General features: G+C 45.6%; 1 protein-coding gene across 2 annotated transcripts in view; it reads left to right on the plus strand.

Annotated features, from left to right (window-relative positions):
• LOC102569403 (peroxisomal acyl-coenzyme A oxidase 3) overlaps positions 1 to 16889 on the plus strand; it is an 83311-nt gene extending 66422 nt beyond the window's left edge. For both annotated transcript variants that reach the window (XM_059721538.1, XM_059721539.1), the window contains one exon: positions 13650 to 16889. In XM_059721538.1, the coding sequence (XP_059577521.1) occupies positions 13650 to 13769 (120 nt within the window). In that variant the 3' untranslated portion in view covers positions 13770 to 16889. The remainder of the gene's footprint in view (positions 1 to 13649) is intronic.
• Positions 16890 to 20811: the final 3922 nt, after the last annotated feature.

Raw genomic sequence — 20811 nt, forward strand, 5'->3', positions numbered from 1 at the left:
AGTGTTATATATAGTAAGAGAAAAGTAAATTTAAAACTTGTTCCAAGTAGGAATTACATTGCATCACAGCAAAAAATCATTCTCAGTCAGTATTTAACATGTCAGTAAAAACCTTATAAAGGATTGAGATGGCTCTTAGCTTGAAGAATGTCATAAAAACACATCAGTGACCAGTTATAATAACTCTGTGCTTTGCCTTCAAATAAGAGTATTTAAAGGGCCTTCAAGTGCTTCACAAAAAATTAACTCAGCTTCAAACTAAGTTTGTTAACACAAGGTCAGCGCCTTCAAAAGTAACTAGTGTTTTTGGCAAACCAACCTGAAACACCAGGAGGGGCCCCAGTTTTCAGAGGGTGAGTGCTTAGCACAGAGGTTGTCAAATTGGGGTATGCGTACCCCCGGACGTACTTGGAAAAGTGCTAGGAGTTACCCAGATGTGGCGGGGCAGAGGGAGTTCACATGCAGCAGCTGCCATTACCATTCACCACCCCACGATGCTGCCACCACCGCGTGCAAACTCCCCATCAGCATCTGGTCTCCGTCACCCACACCTAACTCCACACTGGCTGCTGCCACCATAAGGGGTACACATTCCTTAAAAAGGGTGCAAAATCCCTGGCTTAGCACATTCTGAACATCAAAGCACCCAGAACTGCTTGGAAACACGCTAGCTAAGATTTTAAAATGTGTTTCTTCACGCTAGTGTCCCAGCGCCTGTTTTGGCAATAACATTCTGCTATGAGACCTGGAAATGTTGCTGACTTACAAATATCCCTAGAAGCAGTTTGTTCTGTGCTTGCCAAATTGAATAAGGGATATGTGAGTCAGTCTCTCCCTTGGTCCAAGAGAGCAAAGAGTTTTGGAAAAGTGTCTGTATTACAGGTGGATATAATATAAGATCATGATCAAATGTTTATATCTTTTTGATTAGAAAGTCATATTACAATAAATGTCTGAGACTGAACAAAGTAGAATACACAGTTGTCCCATGGCTATAATTATTGTGCCTGATAATGATATATCAGAGACAAGAATTGAATACAGATCTGTACTTCAGCAGAGAGAGAAGTAGAAAATATTCAGAATGCCTCCAGGAGTTCTCTAGTTTGCAGCAGAAAGCACCTAGTATTATTATACCCACTTTCTCAGAGTGATTCCCCCTACACTAATCCTGTTCTGTTGCCCTGCCCCCCATAGATCTCCAATATTGTTTTTTCCACATAACAGTAAAGAAACGTGACTGTTCTTTGAATATTGGGCCAGGCACAAGGCTTGCTGAAGTCAGTGGACTGAATTCGACTGATTCTGAATCAGTTCCCCTGCCCTCCACTTGGTTTGTGTGGATGAGGCCTCAGAAGCATTTGTTTCAATGCCATTTGATATTAAACCCATTTTAAAAACATGTTATTCCTTCTAGAAAAAATTTTAACATTATGAATCTGCAGCATTTTTTAAATTGACAGCTCCATTTCAGGAACACTGCATAGTATTTTCAGCTTTATTTCATGCAGATGTCAGGTAAAAAATATATGAGAAGCATCATCAAAATTTTAAAGACAGATGGACTTGTTTTGTTCCACTCTCTTGTTACTGTTTGAGAGATCAGTGACATAAAATGAAGTATTCTGACTGGAAGAGCCACCCTCTTCCTAGATCAAGTGTTTATATCTGCAAAATGAAAGCATTAGCTTCTAATTTATTTCTGTGGACATGCACAGACTTGATCTGTTAAGTATTAAAAATATTTTTTCCAAGGCAAAACAGTGTTTCCTAACAGCATCCAGCAATATGTCATGTATTCCAGGCTACAAATAAAGCCAGCCTGGTTTCAAATCAAAATGGAATTTCTGGTGTATGTGGGTGGTTCAGGGAACGCCAATGCTCACTTTTGATATCATACTGCTAGCAAGCCAGCTGAGTTTGGCAAATGTTCTTTTTATTAGACACTCTGTAAAGTACTAGCATTACATCTAAAATGGTTCATTTCTCCAGTCTGTTGGGAAAACTTAGCTGTAACAGGACATCTGCTATGGTGCCTGTTACTGGAGGGAAAAAGGGACACATCACACAGAGAATGGGGGGGAAGAAAACTTACCTATGTCTGAGCCAAGGCGGGACAGCGCAGAGCACCAGGAGCCTAGGTGTTCCTAATTGAGTTCCATCCAGCTCCAGCAGAGAAATGCATGGGAGCCAGCCTGGGGAGGATTGGCTCCCAGGGGAGGAGCCAGGAGGAAAAAGGGACACGGGTCTAGAGGAGAGACCTGTGAGGGCGGGGGCCACCAACCAGTGGAGCAGAGACTGGGGCCTCGTCCTTCCAGAGTGCTGATGCAGCCCCAAAAGTAAAGGTACTTACCGAATGCTGGGAGGTGGCGGAGACATCCTCGGCAGGAAGAGACCAGTATGGGCGAGTGACGAACCAATGCGGGGCTTCTCCTGTGGGAAGAAAAGACAGAAGGAGCTGGTTCCCAAAGCAGAGGGAATTGAGCAATTCCCTTCTCTGTCCAAGGGAGCCCTGGGAAGGCTGGACTCCAGGAAAGAACGATAAGTGGGTCGGCAAATGTCCATGTTGAGCAGGGTGAGAGGACACTAGGACCCTGAAGAGACGAGGGCCAGCCATTAATGCTGCCACTTATCACTCAGGGATAACAGAAGGGCTGTGAAGAGAACAGCTTGCAAAGGAGTGCAAGCCCACTATAGGCAGCAGCAGCAGCGAGCTAGGTAAAGGGATAGCTGAAAGGGTGCAATATCAGGATCAACCAGAGGGAGAGGAAGACCTCCGGAGAGGCATGGATGGCCAGAACATCACAGATGTGGTCAAGACAAGGTGTAGGGGTTGGAGGCACCCTGTGAAGAGGCCCACAGTCACAATCCAGATACTGACTAGGACGGCCACCTCCCAATCTCCATTTTCCTTCTTCATCTATCAGTTTTCCATGAGGGTATGGCAGGTGAGTAAAGGAGGACAATGCAACTACAAGCCAGATAGTGATCACAACACCAAGGGTATCAGCACAAATTCTACAGTGGTACATTGTCCAGGAAGCCATGGAGGCAACCAACCCAACAGCAGGAATCTGGAGGTTTGGCAGCAGGTGCATAAACTAGTGTTACAACTACTGCAGGGACAGCAGATGCAAATCGAAGAGTTGGTCAGGGTACAGGAGGCTGAGGCAAGAATTGCCATGCTAAACCGGCGGCAGGAACTCAGCAAGACAATCAAGACACAGCAAGCTGTCATGTTAATGTCCACAGAAAGTTTGAGAGTTCTCAAGATGACAGTGGAGGATGATATAGAGGCCTACTTGGAGGCCTTTGAGAGGGCTGTACTAGCTGCTGGCTGGGACCAGAGAAGGTAGGCACACCCATTAGGTCCCTTACTAATTGAGAAGGCCAAGGCAGCCTACAGGGAGCTAGTGCAAGACGAGGCTAATGACTACCAAACGATGAAGAAGGCAGTTCTGTACCTCTTCAAGATTGCCCCAGAATTCTGTCGCCAGCAGTTCTGGGCAAAGAAGATTTCAGAAGAGCAGTGGCCTAGGCTGTTAGCCCGGACCCACAGAGACTTCATTGAATGATGGGTTCAAAATGAAGGCAAGACAGTGGCTGAGGTTTTGGACTTATTCATGCTGGAACAATTCCTGGAAGACCTGGAAGAGGGCACCCAGTGTTTGGTAAGGAGGCATCAACCCCAAGGTATGGAGGAGGCTCTTACACTGGCTGAGGCATTCACGGCTGCAGAGAAGGTAGGGACCTGGGGGAAAGGCCACAAGATCGCTGGACCCCTGGTATGTGCTGAGGCCACAAGTAAGAAGACAGAAGAGGCTAAGACCAGCAATTAGGGCAGTGCAGAGTGGAACCACAAGAGGTAACCTGCTACAGGTGTGGTGCCTCAGAGCATATTGCCTGATATTGCACCCATAGGCTTGAGGAGTGACGCCTGTGGGATAGGGGACCAGAAGCCTTGAGAGCAACTACCCAAGCACGGCCCCAAGGGAAAGATGGACTGCGGCTTTGGGAGACTGAAGGTTATGAGTTGAATACCTAAACCAATGGTGGATGTGAAGGTGGGTTCCCATATCATTCCCACAATAATCACTCTGGATGTACCCAAACCATGATAAAGGAGGGAGTAGTTGACCCCCATATGGGAGAAGAAGATGCAGAGATCAGTATGGTTTTCATACATGGTGCCTCCTATACATATCCAGGATGCTGGATCAATGCTGGTGATGGGGAAAACAGAAGAGCTAACTGTGGGATTTGCTTGCACACTACCCTGCCAAATGCTACTTGGGAGTGACTGGCCTTATTTCTGTGAAGTAATGGAACAGGCCCATGATCACAGAAAGAGATATTGGAGACCTCAGAGGAAGGCTTTGTGGGAGATAACAGGGCCCATGACAAAGCTGAAAAAGTCATTGACCTGGTTGAGGTGATCAGGGAAGCAAATTTCAGGGAAGAACAAGAGAAGGAACCTACCTTCCATCAGGTGTATACCAAGAACCTAGCCAAGCAGGAGGGTGAGGTACTGTGCCCAGATTTGATGACCAGATGGCCTCGGTTTGAGGTAAGTGATGGCATATTATATTGGCTCAAAAAGAGGAAAACCAATGGGATGGAAGTGGCCCAAGTATTAGTACCACAAAGGTATTGGAGGAAATTGGTTTAGATGGGACATGTCTTAAGGGTCAGACAAGACGGTGGGCCGCCTCACTCAGCGCGTGTATTGGCCTGGGCTACATAAAAAGGTCAGGCAGTTTTGCAGGACATGTCCAGAATTCCTATGGTACTTGGTTATCAAACCTGCCAAAGGTACCCTTACAACTGCTGCCCATCATTACCAAGCCTTTCGATAGGGTGGCTTTAGATATCTTGGGACCCTTTCCAAAGAGTGACATGGGTTACCAGTTCATGCTGGTAATAATGAACTATGCCACTCACTACCCCAAAGCAGTGCCTATGCAAACAGTGACCAAGGAGTTAATTAAATGGATAACAAGGGTGAGAATCCCCCGTGAAATCCTAACTGACCAAGGTACAAATTTTGTGTTGAAGGGGGTCTGTGTGATCTTAAAAATTAGGCAGCTGCGCACATTAGTGTATCACCCACAAACAGATGGCCTTGTAGAGTGGTTTAACCACACTCTGAAGGTGATGATCAAAACGGGCATCCAAGGAGATGCCTACAAGTGGAGACTTAGCATTCTGCCACTAACGTTCACTACCCAGAAGGTGCCCCAGGCATCCTTAGGTTACTCACCATTTCAGTTAATATGTGGTCGTAGACCCCAAGGCCTATTGGACTTGATCTGTGAGGGCTGGCAAGAAAACAAGTCAACAAGTTGGAGGAGAATGTGGTAGGTATTGGAATTAAGGCAACGCTTGGAGAGGGTGAGAAAAAGAGCCCAGGGCAATTTGGAGAAAAGCCAGGAATGGCAAAAGCAGTACTATGAGAGAGGGTCTAAGGACTGGGAGTTTCAAATGGGAAACCAGATGTTAGTCATGTTGAGAGATCATCTGAGTAAGATGATTGCTTGATGGCAAGGGTCCTTTAGGGTAGTCTGGAAGCTAAATCCAATAGACTACAAAATAGAGCAACTAGGATTGAGGAAACCTACCTAGGTATACCACATTAATCTGCTAAAGAAGTGGGAAAGCCTAGAAGCGGGATTCCTAGATCTATGGGGAATGGAACCTAAACTGGGACTTAGAGGAGGAGGCTCTAGTCCCAGGGGTGACAAGGCAGGACCTGTAGTTAGAATATGAATCCCCAAGGGTGGTTGGGACCAGATAAAACAATTGATCAGAGACTTCAAAGACATCTTGATGAAAGAACTGGGTAGAGCCAAAGATGTGCAACATAGAATAATTACTCCCTCAGAGAGCATAGTGAGAGAATATTGGAGGAGATTACCCCACTCCTTATACGAGCCCGTACGGAAGGAATTGGATGTGATGCTGGAGAGGGGTATTATCAAGGAATTGCAGAATCCATGGAGAACTCCGCTGGTGGTAATAGCCAAACCAAATGCAAACATGAGGCTATGTATAGACTTCTGGAAGGTCAATATGATCTCCTCTCAACGCGTTCTCAATACCAAACAGAGGAAATGCTAGAAAAAATCGGGCAGGCAAGGTACATCTCTACTTTGGACCTAACAAAAGACTATTGACAAATATCCATGGCCAGGGAAGACAGGATAAAAAACAGCTTTCAGGACCCCATGGGAGCTGTATCAGTTCACGCACATGCTCTTCAGTCTGCATGTGACAGCTGCTTTGTTCCAACGTCTAATGGACCGCATATTGACCCCACATCAAGCGTACACTGCTGAATATATAGATGACATAATAATTTATTCCAAGACCTCGGAACAACACATGCAGCATTTCAAACATGTATTAAGGGAATTAAGAAGTAATGGTCTGACAGCAACCCTGGAAAATACTCCTTAGGCCAGAGAGCGCCAAAATATCTGGGGTTCAAGGTAGGCCAAGGGCCAATTTAGCCACTCACAGATAAAGTGGAGGCCATCTGATGTTATAGCCTCCCTAGAACTAAGAAACAAAAATATGCTTTCCTTGGTTTAGTAAATTATTATAGAAGGTTTCTTCCTTGATTCTGAGAGTTGACTGTCCTGTTAACAGATTTAATCAAAGGCTCACGAATGGGGCCAGTACACCGGGACCTGCCAGCTTAGAAATTCTTCAAGATCAAGGAAGCCCTGTGCCAGGCCCCAGTACTGTTCACACTGGACTTTAAACAGACCTTTGGCTTACAGACTGATGCCCCCTCTGTGGCTGTAGGGGCCGTCCTGACACAGCGAGTAAAAGGGGAGGAACACCCTGTATCTTTAGCTAGCCTCAGATTATCAGGGGCAAAAACATGCTACTCAACAATGGAAAGAAAATGCCTAATGGTTAAGTGGGGAGTTGAACTCTTCTGATACTATCTGCTAGGGCTGAATTTTGTTTTAGCAATGGATCACATCCTTCTTAGGTGGTTACAGTCAGCAAAAACAGAAAACACTAGATGTGGTAGGCTACAGCTCTACAGCCATTCTCTTTTTTCATACAACATTGCCCCGGAAAATTAGAAATCATGGCAGATTTCCTATTACGGATGCAGAAGGAAGTGGCGAGGGCAACCATCAACCAATAGGACTTTGAAGACTGTTGTAGAGCACACTGGAAAAGGTGTTTCAGGCCTGTAAAAGACCAGGCCGTCACACTGGGGAGGTTTGTAACAGGACACCTGCTGTGGTGTCTGTTTATAGATTCATAGATGCTAGGGTCGGAAGGGACCTCAATAGATCATCGAGTCCGACCCCCTGCATAAGCAGGAAAGAGTGCTGGGTCTAGATGACCCCAGCTAGATACTCATCTAACCTCCTCTTGAAGATCCCCAGGGTTGGGGAGAGCACCACCTCCCTTGGGAGCCCATTCCAGACCTTGGCCACTCGAACTGTGAAGAAGTTCTTCCTAATGTCCAATCTAAATCTGCTCTCTGCTAGCTTGTGGCCATTATTTCTTGTAACCCCCGGGGGCGCCTTGATGAATAAATACTCACCTATTCCCTTCTGTGCCCCCGTGATGAACTTATAGGCAGCCACAAGGTAGCCTCTCAGCCTTCTCTTGTGGAGGCTGAAAAGGTCCAGTTTCTCTAGTCTCTCCTCGTAGGGCTTGGTCTTCAGGCCCTTAACCATACGAGTGGCCCTTCTCTGGACCCTCTCCAAGTTATCCGCATCCTTCTTGAAGTGTGGTGCCCAGAATTGCACGCAGTACTCCAACTGCGGTCTGACCAGTGCCCGATAGAGGGGAAGTATCACCTCCTTGGACCTATTTGTCATGCATCTGCTGATGCATGATAAAGTGCCATTGGCTTTTCTGATGGCTTCGTCACACTGCCAGCTCATGTTCATCTTGGAGTCCGCACTTCCGTGCCACCCAGCAGGTCAGGCTGTAGGTGTGCTGGACATTTTTCCTCCCTAGGTGCAGCACTTTGCATTTCTCCTTGTTGAACTGCATTCTGTTGTTTTCTGCCCATTTGTCCAATCTGTCCAGGTCTGCTTGCAGCTGTTCCCTGCCCTCCGGCGTGTCCACTTCTCCCCATAGCTTTGTGTCATCTGCAAACTTGGACAGAGTACATTTCACTCCCTCGTCCAAGTCACTGATGAAGACATTAAAGAGTATCGGTCCAAGGACCGAGCCCTGCGGGACCCCACTGCCCACACCCTTCCAGGTCGAAACCGACCCATCTACCACGAGTCTCTGGGTGCGGCCCTCCAGCCAATTCGCCACCCACCAGACTGTGTAGTCATCCAAGTCACAGCCTCTTAACTTGTTCACCAGTATGGGGTGGGATACCATATCAAAGGCCTTCCTGAAGTCCAAGTATATGACATCCACCCCTCCTCCTGTGTCCAGGCATTTCATAACCTGGTCATAAAAAGAGACTAGATTGGTCAGGCACGATCTGCCTGCTACGAACCCGTGCTGGTTTCCCCTCAGCATAATTTGTCCTGCTGGGCTCTCACAAATGTGAGCCTTGATAATTTTTTCAAAGACTTTGCCAAGGATGGAGGTGAGACTGACTGGCCTATAGTTGCCCGGGTCCTCCTTCCTCCCCTTCTTGAAAATGGGGACCACGTTAGCCCTTTTCCGGTCCTCCGGGACTTGGCCCGTGCGCCACGAGCATTCAAATATTCCCGCCAGTGGCTCTGCAATGATGTCGGCCAGTGCCTTCAGTACCCTCAGATGGAGTTCATCCGGGCCTGCCAACTTAAAGGCATCCAGTTCTTCCAAGTGACTCTGCACCATCTCAGGGTCTATGCATGGAAGTCTGGCGCCTTGCTGCTGCCTCTGTACAACCCCAGTGAGAGACTTGTTACTGGGCAGGAAAAAGGGACACATCACATGGAAAGGAGAGGAAGAAAACTTACGCATGTCTGAGCTGCAGTGGGAAAGGTGAGACAGCACAGAGCACCGGGAACCCAGGTGTTCCCAATCAGGTTCCACCCAGGCTCCTGCATAGAACCACGTGAGAGCCAGGCTGGGGAGGATTGCCTCCTGGGGGAGGAAGCAGGAGGTAAAAGGAATGCAGGTCAAGAGGAGAGACCCAAGGCGGGGGGGAGAACCGCCAGAGTGAGGGGCCACTCCAAATGACAGTGCAGAGACTGGGGCCAAGTCATTCCAGAGTGCTGACGTAGTCCCGAGCGTGCTTACCAGATGCCAGGAAGCAGCGGAAATGTCCTTGACGGGGAAGACAGTGGCATGGGTGAGTGATGAACTGACACGGGGCTTCTCCTGCAGGAAGAAAAGACAAGAGGAGACAGTTCGTGAAGCAGAGGGAATTGGGTGATTCCCCTCTCCCTCCAAGGGAGCCCCATGAAGTCTGGACTCTGTGTGGGGGGATAAGTGTTTCAGTGAATGCACACACTGAGAAGAGTCAGAGGACACTGGGACCCAGAAGAGACGAGGACCAGCCATTAATGCAGCTGTCAAACCACTAGCCAATTATCAGGGATAACAGAAGGGCTGTGAAGAGAACCACCTAAAGAAAAAAGCAAGCAGAGGACTGCAAGCCCACTATAGGCAGCATCAGTGAGCTAGTTAAAGGGATAGCTGAAAGAGTGCAATATTGTGATCAACCAGAGGGAGATAGACAGATGCTGCAACATCACAGGTGTGCATAGGACAGGGTGTAGGGGTTGAAGGTGCTCTGTAAAGAGGCCCACAGTAACGACCCAGATGCTTACTAGGAAGATCACCTCCCACTGTAATTTCCTTCTGCATCTATCTGTTTGCCATCAAGGTGTGGCGGAAAAGTAAAGAAGGACAATATGACTACAAGCCAAATAGCAACTGTAACACCAAGGGTATCAGCATGATTTCTACATTGACATATTTTTAATTTGTATTTTGACCATGCCTTTTCTTCCAGAGTTCTTGCAAACTTCTCAAAGCAATTAGTGGATGTTAGTAAATTAAACCTCCCACCAGGCTGTAACAGTCAAATACCATCTCCTCTTTTTTACTACCTAGGAGCTTTGGTTAAATTCCCAGATTAAGTTCCTGATTTAAATTGTGTTCCAACCAGTAGACTATACTGCCTTAGGGAATACTAGAGACAGCGTGAAGCAGCAGAATAGAACAGACTTTTAAAAGCAATGGCTTTTATTTCCATTTACTTTAGCAATGATGGACTCATGCCAGTTAAGACAATCGTGCTCTACCTTTTGGCCCCAGAGGCCAGATGGGTGGCCTGGAGTCTGTCTGTGGGCTAAATTGGGCCCTGGGGCATGGCACCACCCTCTCTCTGCCCCTCACACCAGATTTGGGTCCCAGGGGGTCAGTGTGGCTTCATCCTGTTTCCCTGCACTGGGATTCAGTTCCAGGGGGCTGGCACCACCCCCTCATACACAATTGGGTTCCAGAGGATTGGAACCTCCCCCTCCCAACCTCTCCTGTCATAATTAGGTCCCAGGGCGGGGGGTCCAGGAATCCTTCCCCCATCCCTTCCAGCCCTCCACATCAGGACTGGGCCCTGGGGCATGGTAGTGCCCCCACCTGGCCCTGTGTGTTGGGATCAGGTGCTGGATCCAGCATGCAGGACCCAAGGCTTCCCATGGATCTGGAAGTTTGGCAGCAAGGGAGAGGTGCCACCACTCCCCTCACTGCCAAATTCCCAGATGTGTGAGCAGCCCCACAGACAGGTGACTTGCAGCTGTGGACTGGATCTGGCCCACACGCCAGAAGTTAAGTACCTCTGGGTTAGGATATTGCCCTCACTTCAGTCCCTTAGCTCTGCTTTCTCTGGCATGAAGTATTTCCAATGTGTCATTGAGCCAACCAGCCTGACATCACTTCCCAGCATTACTGCAGTATTGGACTGGAGGGGATGCTAACATTCTGCAGCTATTCCCAGGTCACTTAAGGGAGAGAAGGTGAGGAATAGCTTGGGGAAATGACAACAAGAGGCTGGAGATGGTAGTAGCAGTGTAAAGAGAAAAACTTCAGGAGTAGAAGTGGAAAAGGTTCGTGGTAGTTCCCTGCCTGTGTTACTGCAGTTTATTCTAGACAATTGGGGCATTTTTTAACATACAAGCACCATAACACCAGGCACTTTGAAAGGCAGCCAGCACTGCGATGCATACAGTTGTGTAGGTGGCGAAATGTGCATCAGCACTGAGAAAATGATCGTAGTGCACTTTTGAACTTTTGAAAATGGTCGTAGAGCACACACCAACTGCTGAAACTTCCTTAGCCTGATGAAGGGTTTTTGAACCCAAAAGCTTGCTTAATAATTGTTTTCCAACTATTTAAGTTGGTCTAATAAAAGATATCAGATTCACCCAAAGAAACTTGTCTGCCTTTTGAACTAAAACACTTCAGAGGTGCTTTAGTTCAAAAGCACACCAATGCCATTTTCTGCACACTGGTGTGCATTTCACCACTTATACAACTGCACGTGGCACAGTGCAGTTTGCCTTCGCTCATGCGTGGAGCAGACTTGATTAATCAATTAATTGAGTCTTCTCCAAAGTGTTGGGACAGAAAAGTATGTGCATAAATGCCCATGGAAGCAAACATCATTATCAAACCACTCTATTGCAATGGATCTTTCAGAGTTGTAACCTAGTTCAGCAGCAAGATAAAAGCATGACATTACGTTAGATTTCATGAATGCTGGCAGATTAGAGAGAATTTTGGTAGAAATGTGTCAGTTTTGATAAAAGATTTGGTAGTGAAGGCTCCTTGGGTTAAGAATGGAAAGTTTGTTTTGAAACCTCCAAAATATATGTGTATATACAACGGCCTTAAAAAAAAATCAATGAAACAGATTTTAAAAGTATTAATGAAAAAAACAGAGGGAAGTAGTATGTATATCATAAACTGACATTCTTATTTTCCATCTAGGCTTATTCAGCAGAACCAAACTACAGGGTAACTATAATATAATAACTGGCTGTCCTCTTATATGAATTTGCTGGTGAGGAATGGGCCTGAAAGCAAATTTCAATGCTCTGGGGTGTTTGCCAAGAATTTGAGAAAGGAATGCTGAATAGAGCACACCCATACTTTTCAATACTTTGACCTCAACCTCCGGAAATCTACAGTTATCTTATTGCTTACTATGTGACCAAGACATAGAGAATAACACAATACTTTTAGAGAGTTAATATAAGTATTATATTGTGTACAAAGGGAAAAACATTCCTGACTCCAGGCTTAAGGACTAATTCTACCTCTTGAGCCATATCAGGGGTTACTAGTGATTGGAAAAAGTTTTCTGGTGACAGCCCTTAATGGACAGCCCTTACTTACAAGTGGACTTACCCAAGCCCAGTATGGAATAACGTTTAAGAGACATCTTTTTTATTGAGTCAATTTTTGCATTCTTACAAAAAAAAAAATCAGAGCCTGCCAATGTGAGGGAGAGGGTGCTAGGAAATGTGTAAGTTATTCTTTAGTAATAAGAGCAATGCAAAAGAATCTGGACTAAATCATGCCATATACTCCCTTCACAAACTGTTTTACCCCATTAATCCTAGTGGGAGCTATTCCAGAACCTCATCCCGCTGCTTCTGTGAAATCCTCTGGATGTTTGAAACCTAAATACACAATTTTGATTGTGATGTCAAACTAACCTTTGAATGGATACTAGAGTCTCATTTAACAGTGGCCCAGGCAATCAAGGTTCCAGTGCATTTAATATATTGAATATTCTTTACAATTTTTGTTTAAAAATGGACTTGAGGCCAAACTCTTAAACAGTGTAAATAAGTATTGTGCAAGCAATCAGAGTTAATATACTGATTGGAATTAGCTGAAGAGCTGGCTTCTCTTACCTTCATTTCCATAATAGTATTAAGAGTTTAAGTTTAAATTAAATGTGAAATTGTCAAATAACTCCAAATTGAAAAAGGTATAACCTGACTAGTACCCAACCTAGTCTACACTATTAAAATTGACTTTTGCAGAATATATTTCCCATTTAATCCTTTTAACTGGGCTGTATAAAATAACAAATTGGAAAAGTCTGATGAATTAATGAAGTGCTGATAGATAAAAGAGGAATTTCTGATGCTCAATCATAAACATCCACATCTGGGAGAGAAATTGTAAAACTTTCCAGAAACATAAGAAATAAAAGGATAAAAACAGACATAATTAGGTTTCCTCAAATATAGTCTTCTAGGTGTGGACATAATAAGAAAGGGCTTCATTTAATGTTTCCTCTAGTAACTACACATGTGAAAATGATTAATATCCAGTTGCAATAAAGAAAGTCCCCAAAAATCAAGGACCCCAGAGTTTTCACTCCTCTCCTGTTTCTTCATGCTGGTTTGTAGCAGTTAAAAAGGCAGAGCTTCAGCTCGCATAAAACTGTTTAGTAGTGTAGATTTACAGCAGTTAAAGCTCCAAAGCCTATATGCTTTTGTTGTTGGATTTTTTTTTGTTTTATTTTATGTTTTGGCTTTCACATGGTTTAGGCACATTTTTATTTTGTGTTTATTTTTAAAACTTGAAATAAAGCTCCATTTCTATTTCAGTGTTTTTCTTTGGACTGTTTTAACATATGCAAAATACAAAATGATTTCTGTATTTGGTTTATGTTAATCCACTCTGTTTTTTGTTTTTTGCAGCTATATAAAAATCTCTGGAATGCAGTCTTGCAAGGCAGTGAAGTCCTGCAGAGACCATCATGGTGGGCAGAATTTTGTACCAATAAGCCCAATGTAGGCAGGCTGAGATCAAGACTATAATTCAAATAAGCTGTTAAAATGGCCTAAGAAGGGATAACCTAAATGAAACATTTCAAAGGGTTGCAAATGAAGGTTTTCATACTAAGATGTCAAGAACTGGAACAACTTTGAAATCAAATCCAGCCTGGTTGTTTCAAGGACTGTTGACATCATAATGGCAAGATTATTTCAGCACTTCCTATTAGTTTTGCTATTAACCAGTCAAAAATCTCCATTAATATTATTTGCTTATCACAGCTTTAACATATATGTTCAATAAGTGAAAATTAAATATTACTTCTGTCATCGTTACTCATCAGAATCTTCCAGTTCTGTAAATATTGGCATGCTGAAGACTTTGACCATCCAAATAATTGTCCTACTTCGAGCCATAAATGCATGTTTCTCAACCAGGGCACTGTAAGATTCTCTTAAGGGTGGCACAGGGCACCACACAATGTTACTCTTACTTTTACTGAATTCTTTGCAACAGAAGAATTGCTCTTACCGTATTTACCAAAATCCAAGATGACGCCCAATAACTAGATTCTGTACAGTATGTGGAAAATTTATAAACTTATCATAATGTTCAACATCTAGAATCCAGTTATTGGAAAGTCATCTTCAGTTCATCTCCCACCACTACAGTTGCGCAAGCAGTGGTAGGGGGCAGGTAAGAGAGAAGTCAAGTGTCTCACCCCTGCTTCTTGACTCCACCCCCTTCACCTTGTCCCCCCTGCTGCCTTTTCCCACCACCACTTGTCCCCCCCTGCTGATTTCCCCATCCCCAGTGCCTATGTACTCTGGTGCTTGCCCCCCTGCCAACATCTGCTCTTCCTGCTGTTTTCTCTCCATGTCTGTGCCCCCATGTTACCAACCCCCCCCCGAAGTGCTTGCACCCATTAACAGTTGACACCCCCCCCACCACTTGCCCTCTTTCCACCTCCCCACTTCCACCACTGCCTTTGCAACTTTTCCCTCTGCTGCTGCTTCTATCCCTTCCCCAGCTCCAGCCTTGCTCTAGCCCAGGACTTGGAGCACACAGTCACTCTGGCCCCTGCCCAGCCATACAACAATGGTTGCAGCAGCACCAGCTCTGACCCTGGAGGAAGAGGCTGTGGGGGAAGATGTGATTGTGTGTTGGGGGACAGTTGGGAAGCAGCTGCAGCTTCAACCCCAAGGCTGGAGTTGGAGCAACAACAGCTGCCTGACCCTCTACTCTGTGTGTAAGAGGGAAGGCAAAAGGCCCCCCAGTATATCCCAAACCCTTGTCCGACATGCCCCGATACTCCCCGTAGGAGCCAGGATGAGCAGCAGCCAAAAGGAAACGCCGATGCAGGCTCAGCAGTTCTGCAGCTGCCTGAGCCTGCATATCAGCGAACAGTGGGGGTGTGGCTCCTGATAAGTGTGGGCTGCTCAAAAGGCAGCCGGAGATCCAGCTGTGCCGGGCAGCGGGGAGTGGAACCCTGGCCGAGAGATGCCGGCTGCAGAACCACAATGCTCAAACCCTGGATGCCAGAGGAAGGAGCCGGGAGCCTGCCAAAGGACCCAGTCAGGCAAGGCAGAGAGCAGCCTTGGGAGCTGACAGGGACAAGGGAGCCCCAACAGGGAGCAGCAGCCTTATGGGATGCTGCAGGAGAACAGTAGGGCTCCAACTGGGAGCTCAGACGCCGTGGCCAGGGACAGCCCCTCAAGACCACAGACATCCTTTGGCAGCCCTGCACAAGCAGAGCACGGGGGATCGCAGACCCCCGGGAAGGGGAAGTAAACGATTCTGGCTGACTGGTGGGACCAGGACAGCTTGACCACAGATCAGACGGACCCCATGGAGGTCATGCTGGAAGAACCAGCAGAGGCTGGGCACAGGGTGGTTGCCTGTCCCCATGCCTACTAGGATACAAGGGACGGGCGAGTCCCCCAAGGAACCAAGGGCCCAGACGCCAGTCATTTTTCAGTTAAGTTTTCTTCAGTTACAGTCTAGCTTCGGATGGGGCAGGTTTAATTGCCCAGGGTGAGGGGAGCTGACCCTAAGATGAGGGATGGACCCGGAAAGACTGACAGCCAGGCAGACCCAACCCTTTTGAAGCGAGCAGTGTGGATGAGGTGAAATCATCCAGGGGAATACCTGCGGTGAGCAGTATCTACCCAGGCCAAGGACGTGGTAAGAGTGGGGTAAAGGGAAGGTTTGAAGCCTCATGAAGACAGCCCAGGTCCGAGAGCCCCTTGGGCTACCTACAGGGAACTGCCTCCCCAACAATGAACATCAAAGATGTGGCAGGAAAGAACGGGCAGCACCCAAAACATCTAGGTGGCATCAAAACCTGATCTTACCCTGACATAGCTGGGGGGCAAGGCACCGATCAAAAGGGGCCTACAACACCCATAACACCTACAAGCAACACTACTTTAAAACAAGGAGCTTCCCCACATCCTGTATTAGATGGGGGAAAAAACTCATCTTGGTTTCAAGTAAATGTGGTATTTTTCTAAAGTCCAAAAGTCAAAAAATGAGTGAAAGCTAAGAGCTGGTATTTTCCAAGGGGTGTCACGAGTCTAACAAGGGGTGTTTCGAGTCTAATAAGGTTAACAACCACTAACAGACAACTAGACCACCATAAACTTACCAAGCTTGTGGAGGAAACAAAGGAGAAGGTAAAAAAAAGGAGGAGAAGATCACTATTAGGGGTAAACTATTATAACATCATTGTTGCTAACTAAAGTGGCCCTTTTGAGGCCCATGAAGCTACTCTGATTTATGCTATTTTGTTCACAGTGTTTAATGTATGTGATTGTTCTTTCAGTGCAAATGAAGTAATACGTTGTTTTTCATTTTGAGATTTTGATTGATCCTTCCTTTAAGTTTTATGTCTCCCTGCAACTACAGTTAATTCAAAGCATCTTGTTCACTTGTGTGATGAATGCCCACTCACACTTGAAACTATTGTATATTTTCATTAGCGATTATAATGGTATTGCCACCTTCTCACCTCCCCCCAGTACTGTTTCAGCTTTTAAGTTGAATAAGCCAAAATCTGACCTGATGTACTTCAGTGTCTGTTGAAACTGTGCCTCTTGCTTCAGATCTGATTGGGCAACTAACTGGTCAATAGATTTTTATAAATAAACAGTGTTTTATGGTGATATTGTAATTATTAGGTCTGTAACGAAATATTATAGTTATATATAACTGAAAGAGATCAATTGTTATGTATGTTTAATAAATATTCCCCAAGTTATGAATATTTTCCTTTGCATATTGAGGTAAGTTAACATAATTTTTTTAATAACAGATAATGATATCTATTTTAAATAAAATTCAGGTTAAATGCCTGCTTGCCTTTCCTGTATCATTTTTCCATTACTGTGAATGGATCTAGCACAAAATCCTCCTCGCTTTACTCAAATGAACATACCCTTTCAAGCCAAAGAGACTATCAATGTTAGAAATGTTTTGTTAGATGAGTAAGACTCAAGGCTAGATTCTTTACTATTATAAAGGGAAACACGATCACACCCTTGGATTTTTTTGGCATTATTGCCATTCCATTAGATGTTTCTCATGCCATCTTTATTGTCTAGTACTTTTATTAATCAAGTAGATTTAATGTTTCGTTAAAATGAAAACATGGAAAATATCCACTGAAAATGCATTTAATTTTTAACAGCAAGCATCAGAATCCTTTCCCAAAGCTTCATTTTCCTTTCTAGTTCTGTGGCAAAATATCTGAGTTTACTCTTTCCTAAACCTGCTTTTTTTTTATCCCTTCTTACATCCTTTTCTAATGGATTACCTTTATTCTGTATATCTAATAGAAACCTTTTAAGAATTTAGATGTTCCTAGCTTTTAAAAAGACTCTTGTATATTTTTTTTTCTTTTGAGTTGCTTCACCTCATTATTTCTAGAAATATCCAGTAGATGGCATTATTTTATGGACAAAATTATAACTGTTACAATTAATCAGAAATAAAATAACCATATTAAGATTTGATCTTTGTCCCATATACATAGAAAACTGGGACTCCAGCAATTGGATTGCTATTTTTACTAGAATCCAGGACAAGTTTTTTTTCCCCATTCAAAATGTGGGGAGCAGGTGAAGGCTGGCCCTCTATCCCACACCCATTTTCCTCCCACTACCTCTGTACCCCTTCCCCCCAACTCCTGCCTCAGGAATATCCTGTCAACATTTACTCTCTGGCTCCTGCTCCACCGCACGGCACAGAGCATGTCATTGCTCTAACCCCTGCACAGCTGTGAAGCAACAGCAGTGGTGGTGGCAGCTCTGGTCCTGGGTCCAAGGCTGGGGTTTGAGGTGCCATCACTGCAAGGTGCTGGGACATGCAGGCACTGAGGGAGAAGGCTAAATGGGGGGCTAGTGATGGTAGGAACAGGTAACAAGGGGAAAGTGTCAGGCCACTAGCCTCCCTTGCTGCCTATCCCCTTGCTGCTTGCCCCCCCACGGCCATTTGCTCTGTTGCAGCAGTGGGGGGCATACATTTAAGACAGCACACCAATAATTAGAATCTACACACAGAAAATTATAACAGCTTTATAAATTTTCCATGAATAGAATCTAATTATTGGGGGAGTTACCTTCAAATCAAAGTTATCTTGGATTTAGGTGAATATGGTATTTGTGTTTTTAAAAGATGTTTTAACTTTAAATATACACATGATTTGGCTTTTGGTTTAGAACCATCAGCAAGGTTCATACTATGTTCCCCCTATATTAAAAAGTACATATTGGAAAGAGTAGTAAGATTGTTCTACATCCGTGTTCATCTTATTAATTTGGCTTGCATGCTTGGCTTCAGTGAGAGGAAGGTGGGGAGAAATGGATACATCAAACTTTGCTGTCTTCAGATATGGCCTGCAAAGGTCCTTCATAGTCTCCAGGTTCTTTGTCTGGATGCTGTTCCAGGCTCTTGGTGCTGCGTGCTGGCTGAGCCTCTGCTTCCTGCCCTGTGCCTGGGGGTGAAGAAGTACAACCCAGGGAGCCCAAGGCTCGTGGGGACAGGGGCCCCTGTGCAGCATGGCTCAGTGTAGCAGGCAAGTCCATATGGTACAATGGGGATGGTGGCCTCGGTAGGGGGGTGCCTGCTGTGTTGGGAGAAGGAGGGATCATGCCACACATCCTGCAGCTCTTGACCACATTCATCTCAGGGGATGTGCACCCGCAGACTACTCAGATATGTGACATCCCTGTTCTACCGCACGATGTTCTCAGAGAAGTTCACCAGTAGTCTGCATCAGTGCTTCCCATTCCATACTCAGCAGTAGGTCATCAGTATAGCTAATTGAACTGAACCAATATGTTGTGTCACTGTGTTGTCCCCAGGATATAAACAAGTCATTTTTGGAGGGGATGTGTCTTGGCATGGCTGATTTACTTTAATGGCACCTACAGACATTGCATGGGGCTGTTATCCTTCATGGTTAGGCTCCTGCTGCTCCTGGGGCTTCAGGGGCCCAAGCCTGTGAAACAACATGTGATTTCCCTCCATGTACTATATGCACCATGCAAATTCCCTCCGCTGCACTTGCAGACCACGCCCCTGCCCAGGGCATGGCAGCATGAAATGTACACCCCAAGGATCCCGCTGAAGTGGATCCCAAGCATGCATTTCAACCTACTGCCAACTGCATCTGCAAGCAGGGGATTTCCCCTGCTGGTAGACAGGTGCCTGGGAATCTCCCTGCAGGAGAGCCATAGGGCCCCTCTGTGCTTGCAGATGTGTGGCCTGGGCTTTCCCCTGCAGGTGTAAGGCAGAGAACTGGGGTTCCCCCCTCCATGTCTGCAGAGGAATTCCCAGGGTCTGTGTCTGCATGTGTGGAATGGGGAAACCCTGCCCTGGGCCTGCAGTTTGTGCCCTGGGTTGTGGTGCCCAAGGCTACTGTTCCTCAGGTGCCTGGGGCAGCTATAGGGTGTAGGCAGTCCAGGGCTGCCTGCACTCTTGCACCATAAGCAAATAGATGTTCACTGTAAAAAAAGACAGCACAATTACTTCTACAAATTACTACGATGTTGGGCAGTTTGTGTGGATGTGTGTTTTCCTGGGTTTTGTACTGCCATTACATTTTTTATAGCAGCACAGGGGCAGTCTGTTTTCAGTCCCAGAGGCCTGTGTGGGTATGGCTTTTTGGCTTTGGCTTTGTTCACTTGACTAGAATTGGGTCCTGAATGAGCTGTTTGTTTAAGAGGAGCTTAAGATCCAGGCAAATGTACCTTTCTAAATATGTAGTATAGGGAAGATTCCTATGGCAGGATGGTCCCCTTAGTTTGAGGAGTTCTCTCTGGGCAAAGAAAGGCAGTGAAGGAGGCGTACATTGTCTGCCCCTTTCAGGAGCTCTCAGTTGGAGTTAATGATAGGAGGAAAAGTGCTCCCCTTCTCCAACTCTTTGAATCAGGGGACCCTAAAAATAGATATTGTTTAGTGGGTACATCTACACAAGACACTAACTGCACAATAGCCTATTAATACCACGCAGTAGCTTTTCAGAGCACAAATAGTGCTAATACACCACTGCTTAGTAGTATTAGGCTCCTCCACAGTAGCATTACCAAAAAGGCATGTGCTGGTGCTACTGCATAGTAACTCTGGTTACTGAGGATTTCCCTAGTACTTGATTATAGAAATACTAAATTAAATGTCCAGGAACCCCTGTGCATTAGTGAGCATGTAGACATGCCCAGCCTGAATATTTCATCCACCCACCAGGATGAACTGAACCTCAAAAGAACACATGCAAAGAAGGGCTCTGGGAAAGCAGCAAACTATTCTGTTCAACTTTTATGCCTGACTATGCAGCTAGGGCCTTTCTTGCCTCAAAAGGAGTGGAGCTAATGACCTAAATCACCCTTACCTGAGATACAGGAGCCTGTAGCAGGGAACCCTAGCCCTGTTACTTGGAGGCAGGGTGGCCCCTTTAAGACCAGAGCCTTTAGGAACACTAAGTACCAGGAGGGCAGGTGTTAAAAGCCCAACCACACAGGCTGGTCAGCTGACTGGAAGGAGATACGGCTCTGGGCATAAGCCCAGGGAGCAGGAGTTAGTTCTCTG

This window comes from Alligator mississippiensis, chromosome 2, assembly GCF_030867095.1.
Source record: "Alligator mississippiensis isolate rAllMis1 chromosome 2, rAllMis1, whole genome shotgun sequence".
Classification (NCBI taxonomy): Eukaryota; Metazoa; Chordata; order Crocodylia; family Alligatoridae; genus Alligator; species Alligator mississippiensis.